The 13,468-nt window shown below is 23.7% G+C and overlaps 1 protein-coding gene across 2 annotated transcripts in view; it reads left to right on the top strand.

Annotated features, from left to right (window-relative positions):
• Window positions 1–13,468, top strand: part of LOC117179956 (activator of 90 kDa heat shock protein ATPase homolog 1) — a 34,537-nt gene that overhangs the window by 16,296 nt on the left and 4,773 nt on the right. For both annotated transcript variants that reach the window (XM_033372211.1, XM_033372212.1), the window contains exons 7-8: window positions 1,778–1,909; window positions 2,004–2,239. In XM_033372211.1, coding sequence (XP_033228102.1) covers window positions 1,778–1,909; window positions 2,004–2,239 — 368 coding nt within the window. The remainder of the gene's footprint in view (window positions 1–1,777; window positions 1,910–2,003; window positions 2,240–13,468) is intronic.

Here is a 13,468-nt window from a genome sequence, read left to right as displayed (position 1 = left end):
GTAAGAACGTAATTATTCCAATTGTATATTCTATCATTTTAGTTGAAAATTATGTTTTTAAACTGAAAATGTAACTATTCCATTTTTGGTTGAAATTTGGTATTTTTCAGTTTAAAATACAACTATTTGGTTAAAAGTTCATGTATTTTGTTGAAAAATCGTCTTTTTAATAAAAAAAAATTAATGTTCTTTAAAAAATCATCCTTTTGGTTGAAAATTCAAGTATTTAAGTTGAATATTCATCATTTAAGTTTTAAAATTTTGTTAAAGCAAAAACTAATTAAAAAAAAAGATCGTTTTTCTTGTGGAAAGGAAATTTTCAACTAAAAATTGAACTTATGCCAATTAAATATTCCATAGTTTTAGTTGAAAAGTCATCTGTTTGGTTGACCATTAATTTTGTCAAGTTGAAATTTAAGTATTTAAGTTTTGGTTAATAATTATTATTTTTTCGTGAAAATTAATTTGTTTCTTTTGAAAATTCAACTACTTCAGTCGAAGATTCATAATTTTAATTAAAAATTCATCTTTCTGGTTGAAAATTTATCACTTTGGTTGAATTTTTTTTTTTGACAAATTAATTTTTTTAAACTGAAACTTCGACTTCTATTTTTTGTTAAAAAATATTTTCCAGTTAAAAATTCAGCTTTTTAGTTTACCATTTTCGATGAAAATTTATCAGATTTTTTTAGAATTAATTTTTTTTAACTGGAAATTTAACTATTCAATTTTTGATTGAAAAATTATATGTTTTCATTGAAAGTTCGTCTTTTTTGGTCAAAATTAATCTTCTGGTTGAAAATTAAATTGTTTTAGTCAAAGACTCATAATTTTATTTCAAAATTCATCTTTTATGGTTTAAAATTCAACTGTTCTCGTTGAAGATTTATCATTTTGGTTGAAAACTCATCACTTTGTTGAAAAATAAAATTAGAAAAAAAAAATTTTCAATTGAAAAGGTAATTATTCTAATTGTATATTTCATAATTTTAATGGAAAATTGATCAATTTAGTTTAAAATTAAGTTTTTTAACTAAAAATGTTTTAGTTTAAAATACAACTATTTGGTTAAAAATTCATGTATTTTGTTGAAAAATCGTCTTTTTAATAAAAAATTAATCTTTTTTAAAAAATCATCCTTTTGGTTGAAAATTCAAGTATTTAAGTTGAATATTCATCACTTAAGTTTTAAAATTTTGTTAAGGCAAGAACTCATTTAATAAAAAGATCGTTTGTCTTGTGGAAAGGAATTTTTTAAACTAAAAATTTAACTTATGCCAATTAAATGTTCCATAGTTTTAGTTGCAAAGTCATCTGGTTGGTTAACCATTAATTCTGTTAGGTTGGAATTTAAGTATTTGAGTTTGATAATTTATATTTTTTAGTGAAAATTAATTTGTTTGTTTATTAAAAATTTAACTACTTCAGTTAAAGATTCATAATTTTAGTTAAAAATTCAGCATTTAGGTTGAAAATTGAACGGTCGTCTTGAAAATATCTATTTTTGGTTGAAAATTTTTTTTTCAACTAAAAGTTAAACTATTCCTTTTTTTTTAATTTATACTTTTTAGTGGGAAATTTAAGTCGCTCTGTTGTGTTAAAGGATGTTTCGAATGAACGTCATACATTAAAATAAATGTTTTCGTTTGACCACAAACATAAATATTTTAGTTTTAGTTGACCGGGAAAATTAAAAGAAAAAAACTTGACCGGGAAAACCGAAAAATGACCGGAAATAAAAAACGGCCACACTGACTATTTTTTCTTTGGATTCCAGATGCAGATGAATTCTACCGTAGTATCGAACAATAAGAGCGTCGGTTGTAAAATTAGTTCCACGACGATAAAACAACAGCAGAAATTCCAGTGCCGGGCAGAAGAGTTTTACAACGTTTTTACGTCACCCGAGGTACTCCGATCAATCATTGCATTCTGCCCTATTCTAGAAATCTTTTATACTGTTTTGACCTTTATGGCTCATATTTTTTTTTTTGAATTTATAGCTGGTGCAAGCTTTTACGAAAGGAGCGGTTAAGCTAGAACCTAAGAAGGAAGGAAAGTTTGAGTTGTTCGGCGGAAATATTCACGGAGAATTTATCGAACTTTCTCCAACGAAAATAGTACAAAAGTGGAGGTGCAAACAGTGGCCGACGGGGCATTTTAGCGAAGTAACTCTCGATATCTCGGAAAGGAATGATCACACTGAAGTCAACCTTACGCAAAGTGGCGTGCCAAATAGGTAATTATAATTATACTTTTTAATTGATCTCCTGAGGTCTCAATTTCTATTTGCTTAATGCAATTTATATACTTTAAGTCTTTTGGAAAGGGGAATAAAATCTTTTTCATAAAATTAATGTGAATAACATATTGCACTCAATATGCAGCCCTTTAAATTTCGATGATTTTAAGATTTTTTATCAAAGAGATGAATTTTTAATCAAGATTTTTGAGTCAGGCACTTTGAAAAATCAGAAAAATCAGCGAATTTCTGTGAGAAGTAGCTGTTAAAAAAAAAATGACTGCCATACAGTCACTTTTTTCAAATGAAAATAGCACATTGGTCATTTTTCATTCACTAAATTAATTCGTGAATTAATTATTATTTATTTCAGGTCTATACCTATTTTTGAATTATCTTGAATTCTTTAAAACTTCTAAGGCAAGTTCAGGAGCTTCTAATTTGAATTATTTTAAGGAATTTTAAAGCTTTTGAAATATTCTAGGATAAAGAATTTTCTCGAATTTCTGAAGATATGGAATCATTTTACAGGATGTAATAAGGTTCTTAAATATTTTTAAAGACATCATGGAACATAACGGAATTTTATAATATTTTAGCGCAATTTAAAGAATTCATTCATGATAAGTGAGGTATTTTGTAGGGTTTTAAAGATTTGAAGAGATTTGGAATTCACCCTGAATTCTTTGGAATTCACCCTGAATTCTTTGGAATTCTCATGAATTTTATGAATTCACTGGCAGTTTTTTAATTCATTCGAATTTCTATAAATTTACTCTTTTCTACTTAATTCGATGGATTTATTTTTAATTTTTAAAAGTTTTAATTTCATTGATCCTGAGGATCAGTTAATAAAATGATTAAAGGATTTGAAATATTTTAACGTATTTTTTTTCTTCAAATTTCTTGGATTATTTTAAAAGATTCAGGGTGGCCGTTTTAATAGAAGAAAAAAAATCCCGGTTTTTTCCCGGTTCGTAAATATTTTTCACGGCCAATGAAATTTAAAAAATCAAACTAAATTCTAAACATTTTTCCATATAAAGTAATAAACAATAAACAACAAATTAAAGCATTCAAAGTTTAGAACTTTTATAAATTATAGAGTTCAAAGATTCATATCAAGTTCCAAAAATATAAATCCACGTTAACATTTCCAATGCTCTAAATTAAAAAATCAATTAATAAACTTTAAAAATTTTCAAAATTATATTTTAAGTAATTTTAAGCGAGGCACATTAAAAATTGAAAAATAATTTTTTTAACATAACAGTTCTTAAATTAGAAGTTAAGTTATTTTTATTTTAAATAGTTTAGGCCTTCTTTAAAAGCTTTAAAATTTGATTTCTAAATCTTGAAAAATCTAGAAGTGGTTTTAAATTTTTCCAAATTCAAAATCATTTTTGAGTTTTTTGTCGGAACTTTTAAAAATATTTCAAAATGAATTGAATTTTGTCTATAACTTTTAGAAAATCCTAAAAAGTAAATTTGAATTTATAAATGGCAATAGAAGACTTATTATTCGTAAAAATATTAGAGTAGTTTTAAGAGATATTTCGAAGTTTTAAAAAGATTCGAATTAAATTTAGAACTTGAAATAATTTGAAATACTTACAGTCGATTTTAAAATAAAATTTAGATTTTTGTAGATTTCAAACAAAAAATTTAGAATTTTTTTAAGAATTGTTAAAGACTACAAAAGAATAAAAATTTTCTTAAGATTCTTAGGAAAATTGAAAATGATTTTTCACTTTGAAAAATTATTGTAACCGAAAGTTTAAGAAGATTTTAAGAGATTTAAAAAATTGTCAAAGAAGATCATGGAAGATTTGAAGGATTTTTTTTAATTTGCTGGATTTTCAAAAATTTCGATTAATTTTAAAATATATTTAGAAGTTCTGAAAAAAATGTTAACACACTTCGTTTAAATTACTTGAAAAAATTTCAAGTTTTTAATTAACTTTGAATCTTTTCAAAACTTCTACATATCTCTTAAAATTACTGAAATTTTTGTTACAAATAATAATAGTTTGAAATTGTTTTCTTTTAAATATTTGGTGTCAATTTACTCGTCTTAAATGAACAGTGAAATATTGCTAAATATTAAATATTTATTCTTTTTCTACATTAAGAAATGTCAAATTAAATGGGATAAAAATTAAATGATTTTGACTCACAATATTTTAAATTTAATAAAAACCTTTAATTATGACTATATTATTATGAATTTATTTTTAAGTTGAAAATAGTAAAACGCACGTTTACATTTTTTAATAGCTGAAAAATGAATAGAAATAATATATTAATAAATTTATTAATTAAATTTAATATAAAAAATAATATAACGGAATACCTGAATCTCTGAATTAAAAATATTTTATTGATAAATCATGAAAAATTTAATTTATAAATAAAATTATCAGAATAAATGAAATACTGATTTAATTTCTTATCAAAACTTTCGGATTGAAACAGTTACAATTTGGAAATTCTCAAATTTTGAACGGAACTAGAATTGTTTGGTCAAATCAATTATTGTTCAGATTTCTCTACTTAGAGTACGGATCCATTTTCAAAATAATTAATATATTTATATTTACAGTTGATAAAATAAAACTGTTTTTTTTACCAGAAATTTTCAACTTCAAATACTTTTAATTTTTAATTGTTCGAATACTCAAAACTACACTTTAATTATTTTAAATATTATTAAAATCGAACTTGGGCAGATTTTTATGCTGAAAATTCGTGAAATTCCCGGTTTCTCGGTCACCCTGTTTTTTTTTTTTTTATAAAAAAATGTTCGATTTTAAAAATATCTAATTTTTTTAACCAATAAAACTGCATTTTAAAATTCTTTAAATAAAAATATATTCTTAAAAATTAAAAATATAAAATGGATAATTTTTTAAGTGAAATATTTTCGAATTAAGCATTCTAAAATAAATGATATAATAATTGATAAAAATCACAATTTAGGAAATTATTTAAAAAAGGTTGAAATCAAAGTTGGACACAATTTTTATTCTAAAAATTCAGTAAAATTCCCGGTAAAAAATAAATTCACTGTAATTTCCAGGGTTTTCCCGGTCCCATAAAATTTTCGGTCATTTCCTAGTTTTCCAGGTTTCCCGGTCCAGCAGCCACCCTGAAGATTACAAAGAAATGATTGATTTTAGTTATTTAATGGGATTTAAAAGGATTTAAAATACTTGACGATATTTCAAAAGATTCTAGGGCATTTTCAAGAGATTTAAACAATTTCAAGGGATTTCCAGGGGTTTCGATAATTTTAAGGGATTTTAATATTTTAATGGGTTTCAAAGATTTTTTTACCAGACATGAGTGATTTCGTAGGGTTTCAAAGATTTGAAGAGATTTTCAAATATTTTTTACAATTTATTTGTAATTCGCCCTGAATTCTTATTAATTTATCCTATATCCTTTTAAATTCTTTTCACTCAATTCTATACAACTGAATTAATTTTCCACGTTTTTCAATTGTTTTCAATTCAGGTTGATTTTTAATGAATTTCATCTCATTCTTTTCATTTCTTGTAAATTTCTCTAAATTCACTCAAAATTTATTTTAATCAATTACATTTTTGTCGAATTTCGAAATTGTTCCAATTCACTTGAATTTTTTTGTAATCATTGGCCACTTCTTGTGTTAGAAATTAGTAGGATTTCAAATATTTGTAAAGATTTGACATTTTTCTTGGAATTCACCCAGAAATTTTTTTAATTCTTTGGAATTTTCTTGAATTTTTTTAATATTCTTGAATCCTTCTAAAATCACTCAATTTTACTTAATTCAGTGAATTTTTTTGAATTTTGCAAAGTTTATTTGCCTTGTATTTCAATTTTTTTTTGCAAATGATTCATTCCAGCGATTGCAATTTTATTTGAAAATTTTATTTTTTGGTTGAAATTTTAACAATCTTGTTAAAAAATTATCATTTTTGGTTAAAAATTTAACTAATTTGTTTGAAATCTCCCCTTGGGTTTGTAAATTCCACTATTTTGACAAAAAATTAACTTTCTGTTAAAAATTTATATTTTGGTGTTGAAAATTCAACTGAAATCTCTTTGGTTTCAAAATTCATCTCTGTTTGAAAATTCTTTTTGTTTAAAACTTCATCATTTTAGTTGAAAATTCATCTCTTTGGTTGAAAGTTTGACTACTTGGTTATATTTTTTTAATTAAAATTTAAACTATTTCGCTCAAAATTAAAAGCACTTTGTTAAATTTTGTTGTTGAAGGATCATATTTTTGGTTGAAAATTGAACTTTTTTGTTGAAAACCGTTTTTTTGTTGTTGAAAATTAATTTTTTTAACACGAAATTCAATGTTTTCTAAAAATCGATATTTTTTATTCGAAATTTGTTCTTTTTTGTAGAAAATTAATCGCCTTTTGACTTTAAAGTTCTACATTCTGGATAAACTTCTTTTTCCTTCTTGACTGAAAATTATTTATTCTATGAAAATTCGTCTATTTGGTTGGAAAATTCATCATTTTAGTTAAAAATTCGTTTCGGGTTAAATATCGTATTTTGTTCAAAATTCTGCTTTTCAATTGAAATTAAATTTTCTAAAATTAGTTGAAAATTTAATTATTCTATTTTTGGTTGAAAACTTATCTTTTTTTTTTCGCAAATTCAACTGGTTTGTTGAAAGTTCGTGTTTTTGGATTTAAAAATCGTATTTTGTGACTTATCCCTTTTCGCTGAAATAAATCAATTTGGAAATTTGAAATAAAATTTCTTTATTCCGATTCTATGTTATAAAAGTTGCAAGGTTAAAATTCGGTCCTTAAATATATATTAATGGTCCGGGAACATAAGAAATTGGTTAATAAAATTATTTAAAAAAATATAATTACCAATAATTGAAGCTTAAATTTTAACTAATTTATTAATGATCTTTTCAAATTCAATATAAAATTAAATTCAATAAGAAAATATTTTCTTCCAAAGGAAATGTAACATTTAATATGAGCTGCGATTTTTCATGTGTTTAAAAATATCATGTGTTTATATCATGCATGTGTTTAAAAATATCCTGAATGTCTAAAAACTAAATATCGTAGCTAATAATAAATATCATAAATAATATATTTCTTAACTATTGTATCAAAGAAAATATATTTTAATTTTTCATTTTAATAGTTTCATATATAATTTAAAAAGATCATCGATAAAATCGTAAATTAAAGATTAAAATATTGGTGAAATTTATCTGAAAAATAATTTAATGAATTTAATACCTTGTATAAAAATGTTTGAGTTTCAGAATCTATAATTTACAATTTAAACCCATTTTGATTAATTAATTTTCAATTAAAATAATGAAGAAAAATAATAAAACGTTTAACCAAATAATTAAATTTTCATTCCATAAAAGACATTAAATTGTAATCAAAAACATTTTAATTCAACCAAAAAGACGCATTTACAAAAAAATACATGAATTTTCATCCAAATAGTATTTAAATTTACAATTAACAATTTAAAAAAATGTCAACCAAAGGGATGAGTTTTCAATTAAAATGATGAATCTTTAACTGAAATGGATGAATTTTAAACTAAAATAAGGAATATTTAATTAGTATAATGGAATTTTCAATCAAAATGACGAATTTTCAAACAAGAGGATTCATTTTTAAAGAAAAGGATTATGTTTCTACCAAAAAAGATACGATTTCTTAAGAAAATACATCAATTTTCAACGACATTTTTGAATTTACAACTAAAAAAGAGAATTTTTCAATCAAGTAGTTGAGTTATGAACTAAAAAACATCAATTTTTAAACAAGCTGATGAATTTTCGAGTGAAATGATAAATCTTCAACTAGAATTGTAGAATTATTAACGAGAAAGGTGAATTTTCATATAAAATGGTGAATCTTTAACTGGAATCATTGAATTTTTAACTATAATAATTAAATTCTCACCTAAAAAGATGAATTTTTAACCATGGAGATTAATTTCTACCAAAAAAGACGAATTTTCAACTGGGATAGTTAAATTTTAAACCAAAAAGATGAATTTTTATATAACGAGATTAATTTTCAATCGAAAAGGTTAAGTTTATGCCAAAAAAAGATACGATTTTGCAACAAAATACGTGAATTTTAAACGAAATAATTGAATTTTTAACTAAAAAAGAGAAATTTTCAACCAATCTGATGAATTTTTGAGTAAAATGATAAATCTTCAAGTGGAATAGTTGAATTTTAAATAAAACAATGTTTTTTTAACGAAATATATGCATTTTTCACTAAAAAGGATAAATTGTCAACCAAAAATTGAATCGTTACATTTTCAATTAAAAAATTCACGTTCAACAAAAGAGATGAATTTTCAACTAATGATGGAATATTCAAATGGTATAGTTATATTTCAGTTAAAAAATAATAATTTTCAACAGAAAAAACAACTAATTTTCAAAAAAATAATTTCATTTTCAAACAAAGGCTTGAATTTTCAAATAAAATGCTGAATCCTTAACTGCAATAATTGAATTTTCAACCAAAAAGATTAATTCTCTACAAAGAAGATTTATTTCTAACAAAAAGAGGAATTTCCAAGTAAAAAAGGTAATTTTTCTACCAAAAATTGAAGTTGAATTTATTGTTAGAAAATGAAATGTTCAACCGACAAAAAACAAAAAGCATTTCAAGAAAATAGTTCAAGTTTCAACTTTAATTTTTAAATTTTCAGCAATAAAAATTAATTTTCAGCCAAAGGAAAAACGAATTTTCAACATAATATATGCATTTTAAACCAAACACTTGAATCTTCAACTAAAAACGGTCAATTTTCATGCAAAAAATATTTTAATTTTCATGCAAAAAATATTTTAATTTTTAATGAAAAATATTTGAACTCAACCAAAAAAGACGATTTTTATAAAAAAGTGTATGAATTTCAACTAAAAGTGATGAAGCTTGAACCAAAAACAGAATAGTTAAATTTTCAGTTAAAAAAATTAATTTAATAAAAAAAAAGTTAAATACGTTAATCTAATTCTACTTTTACAAATGAAGTATCATTGTTATACAATTTTATATTAAAATTTAAAAAAATTAAGTGCGCACTAAAAAAATTCCCGGATTTAAACAATTTTAAGAATATAATTCAATAATAGCGGAGTTTATAAATTCCAAAATTGATAATCTTGTTTCCTACGTTTATTTTTCTAACCTATGTCCTCAAGTGGACACATTTTTTCCAAAATTTGATTAAATTTGTACTTACGAAATGCACACAGCAGAAAAACATGATTGACATCAATAAAGAGTCATAAAAGTCAGTTTGAAAAGATTGTCCTTAGTCCGAACTCACATAATCTAAACACTTCCCGCCCGAAAATGGTTTCGCGAAATCGCGAAAGGAAAGTGTTTTCAATTTTAAAATCACGACACAAACGACAACATTCCTTCAGGAATTACTAGAAATTCGAATTTGTTACTTGAAGCTCGAAAGATATTCAATTATTAGTAAAAAAAAAAACACGAGGCAAGTTCCGAATTTTCGAGGATGTAATGTGGTGTTTAACCTCTGTAAACGCGAATTTTTAAACTTACTGCAAATTCACTTTGATTTCCTGAAATTTGTATAAAATTTATATTGCTACTTATGTCGGCATTATAATTTTATTACATTTTTTACGAAAACCAATGGAAACTGTCAATTTCGAGCCTGAAATGACGTAGCGAGACGCGGCGTTGTATCTCAGAAACGAACTTTTCTACTAGTTGCGACAAGCACGTTGACCAACCGTCAAATTGAAATTCGACTTCTCGAACTCGAATTTTCAAATCGATTATTTGAATTTCTTAATTTGAGAGGAAATATCAAGGTTGTATTCGAATTTAATCAATTAATTTTTTTATAAACAATCGAATGAATATATAAAATAGATGAAATAATCTAATAATGGTATAATAATAAAGTATTGAAAACCAACATAATTTTATTTTTACAGAATTTGAGGTTATAATATAACTTTGAATTAAAAAAAGTTAAAGTTTGTAAATATTTTATTTTTCGAGTTAAAAAAGTTAATTATTAAAGAATTCCATTCTACAGTTTTTACATTTTACACTTTAAATATAAACACTAACCTTAAAATAATTTTGCGACATATTTTTTTTTTTGCAAAAACTCACTTCCAGACTTATTGTGATATTAAGTTAAAAATTTTGGAAATTAAATAGAAGGCATGAATGAGCGTTTGTATACTCTCTAATTTTTGAAAAAAAATTCAAACATTTTTCCAGATTTTTTTTGTAATATAACAAATTTAGGATTACCTGTTCCTTTTTTCGAATTTTCTTGCACATCGTCCTCAAAATTTGTTCGATTTCACAGAAAAATAAATACAAATGAATAATTATTTTTCAAGTATCACCATCATAAGTTTGGTTTGTGGGGGCCCAAAAACCCTATAAGTAAAAAATTTGGGATTGCGAGTTTTTAGCGCTAATTCTGATTTTTTGCGGTGTTTAAAAAATAAAAATGTTTTATAAAACGTAAAATGCTACTTTCTACTGATAATTAGTTGTTCACATACATTTTTTTAACAGTATATTTTAATTTATATTAATATCCACTTAAAATAATGCTACAAAGTTGTAGTTTTTTCTAAAATTTTCCACTTTTGGTCCACTTTTTTCAGTTAGAGTGCGTTAATAATTAATTAATTTTAAAAAACATAATTGTGCACACAATTTAATATTATTTTAAATAATCTTATCTTTGAATAATGTTAGAAAGTTGCGGTTTTTTCGAATATATTAAAATTTTTGTCTCCTTTTAAATTAGAATGTGTTAATAATTAATGATATTCAACAAAAATATTTGTTTAAACAAATTAATATTGTTTACAATTATCTTCTCATACAGTGTTGCTAGATGCGGGTTTTCCTGAAATTTTCAACTTTTTGTCAACTTTTCAATTAGAGTGAGATAATACTTAATGCAAGTTGACAAGCATAATTGTTTAAACAATTATTATTGTTTGTAACTATCTTCTCTTAGGTAATTGTTAGAAATTTATGATTTTTTCTAAAAATTTTAATTTTTCATCCAATTTTTACTTAGTGAGATAACAATTAATACAAATTAAGAAATATAATTGTTTAAACAATTTATTACGTTTCATAACTATCTTCTCTTGTTCACTTAGTGTAATGCTATAAAGTTGTGGGTTTCGCTTTGAAATTTTCAGCTTTTCTTTGACTTTTTAGTTAGAAACAAATAATAAATATTAATTTTAACAAAAAGATTTAACTGTTTCAGAAAAGTATATTCTCAAAAAAGAAAGAGATTGTTTAAAAAATGATTTTCTCCGTCCTTTATTTATTATTTTTTTTAATACCTAAAAAGCCAAAGCAATGTTAAATTTTTCAGAAAAACCGCAACTTTCTAGCATAATTAAAATAAAATATAATTAAAAATAATATTAAATTATTTACGTAAGTATATTTGTTAACTTAAATTAATTATGAGCTTACTATTATTTAAAATAGAACATAAAGTGGAAACTATTTAAAATTAGTAGATGAATTATTAGCCAAATATTTGAATTTTAAAGAACAACAAAAATTTTGAACGAAATATATGAATTTTTGATCAAATCGTTTATTTTCATAGTAAATTTGTTAAATATTAAAGCCAGAAGACGATTTTTCTACAAAAAGTTTAATTTTTAACACGAAAATATAAATTTTCAACAAAATAGTTGAATTCTTAACCAAGAGAGATTATTTGTCAAACAAATCGGATTAATTACCATCAAATAGTTGAATTTTTAAATAGAAAAATCAAATTTCAACCAAAAATATTAATTTTGAGGCAAAAATATCAATTTTCAACAAAAAATAAATTTTCAAAGAAATAGTTTAATTTCCTGCCAAACTGTTAAATTTTCAATCCAAAAAGACGAATTCTCCACAAAGAAGTTGCGTCTTTGACCCAAAAAGTTGATTTTTTAACAAAACAGCTAAATCATTAACTAATACAGATTAATTTTTAACCGAAGTAGTTAATTTTTCAACCAAAACTATGAATATTTAACAAAAAAATTAATTTTTAGCCAAATAGTTTAATTTCCTACCAAATTTTTAAAATTTGAAGCCAAAAAAAACGAATTATCTATAAAACAGTTGAATTAGTAACCAAATAATATGAATTTTCAATTAAATAGAGGAATCCTCAACGATAAAAGAATAATTTGCTACCAAAAAGATGAATTTTCAACATACTGCATGAATTTTCAACTAAAAAAATCTATTTTCAATAAAAAATATGATTTTTCAAGCAAAAAACGGAATAGTTACATTTTAAGTTTCAAAATTGAATTCACTCTAGCTAACATTACTATCGAAAAAGATAATTAAAAACAATAATAATTTGTTTAAACAATTATTTTTGCAAAATTTAATTAATCATTAACTCCCCCCAAGTGAAAAGTGGACAAAAAGTAGAAATTTGAGGAAAAAATCGCAACTTTCTAGCACTATTCAAAGAAAATATTATTAACAATAATAGCAAATTATTTGGAAAATTATGTTTGCTAATTTGATTTAATTATTACATCACTCTAAATGAAAAGTGGACAAAAAATTCAAAAAATGCAGAAAAAACCGCTACTATATAGCATTAATACAAAATAGGATAGTTATAAAACAATAACAATTGGTTCAATTATGTTTGCTAAATAAAATTGATTATTAACTTACTCTAAGTGAATAGTTGGCAAGAAATCGAAAATTTTAGAAAAACCCGCTAGTTTGCAGCATTGTTCTGAGAGGATATTGTTATAAATAATAAATGGTTTAAACAATTATTTCTTTCAAATTTAATTCATTGTTGCCTCGCTCTTAACTTTTTACATACGAGGGTAGTTCAATAAGTCCTTAGAATGAAGTATAAAAATAATTTTTTTTGGGTAAATTTTTTTTTATTTTTCAACATAATCTCCTTGGAGCTCTATACACTTGGTCAATCGCTTTTCAAGTTTTTTTAATCCTTCAGAAAAGTGCGTTTTCGGAATTTCCTCAAAATAAGCACTTACAGAGGCAATGACGTATTCGTTGTCAGGAAATCTCTGTCCATCGAGCCATTTTTTCAAGTTTGGAAATAAGAAAAAGTCACTGGGGGCTAAATCTGGTGAATACGGTGGGTGTTCGACCAATTCCAATTTTAGTTCTTCAATTT

This window comes from Belonocnema kinseyi, chromosome 9 (assembly GCF_010883055.1).
Source record: "Belonocnema kinseyi isolate 2016_QV_RU_SX_M_011 chromosome 9, B_treatae_v1, whole genome shotgun sequence".
NCBI lineage: Eukaryota > Metazoa > Arthropoda > Insecta > Hymenoptera > Cynipidae > Belonocnema > Belonocnema kinseyi.
The sequence above is the reverse complement of the archived record's forward strand: the minus strand, read 5'-3'. Positions and strand labels throughout refer to the sequence as shown.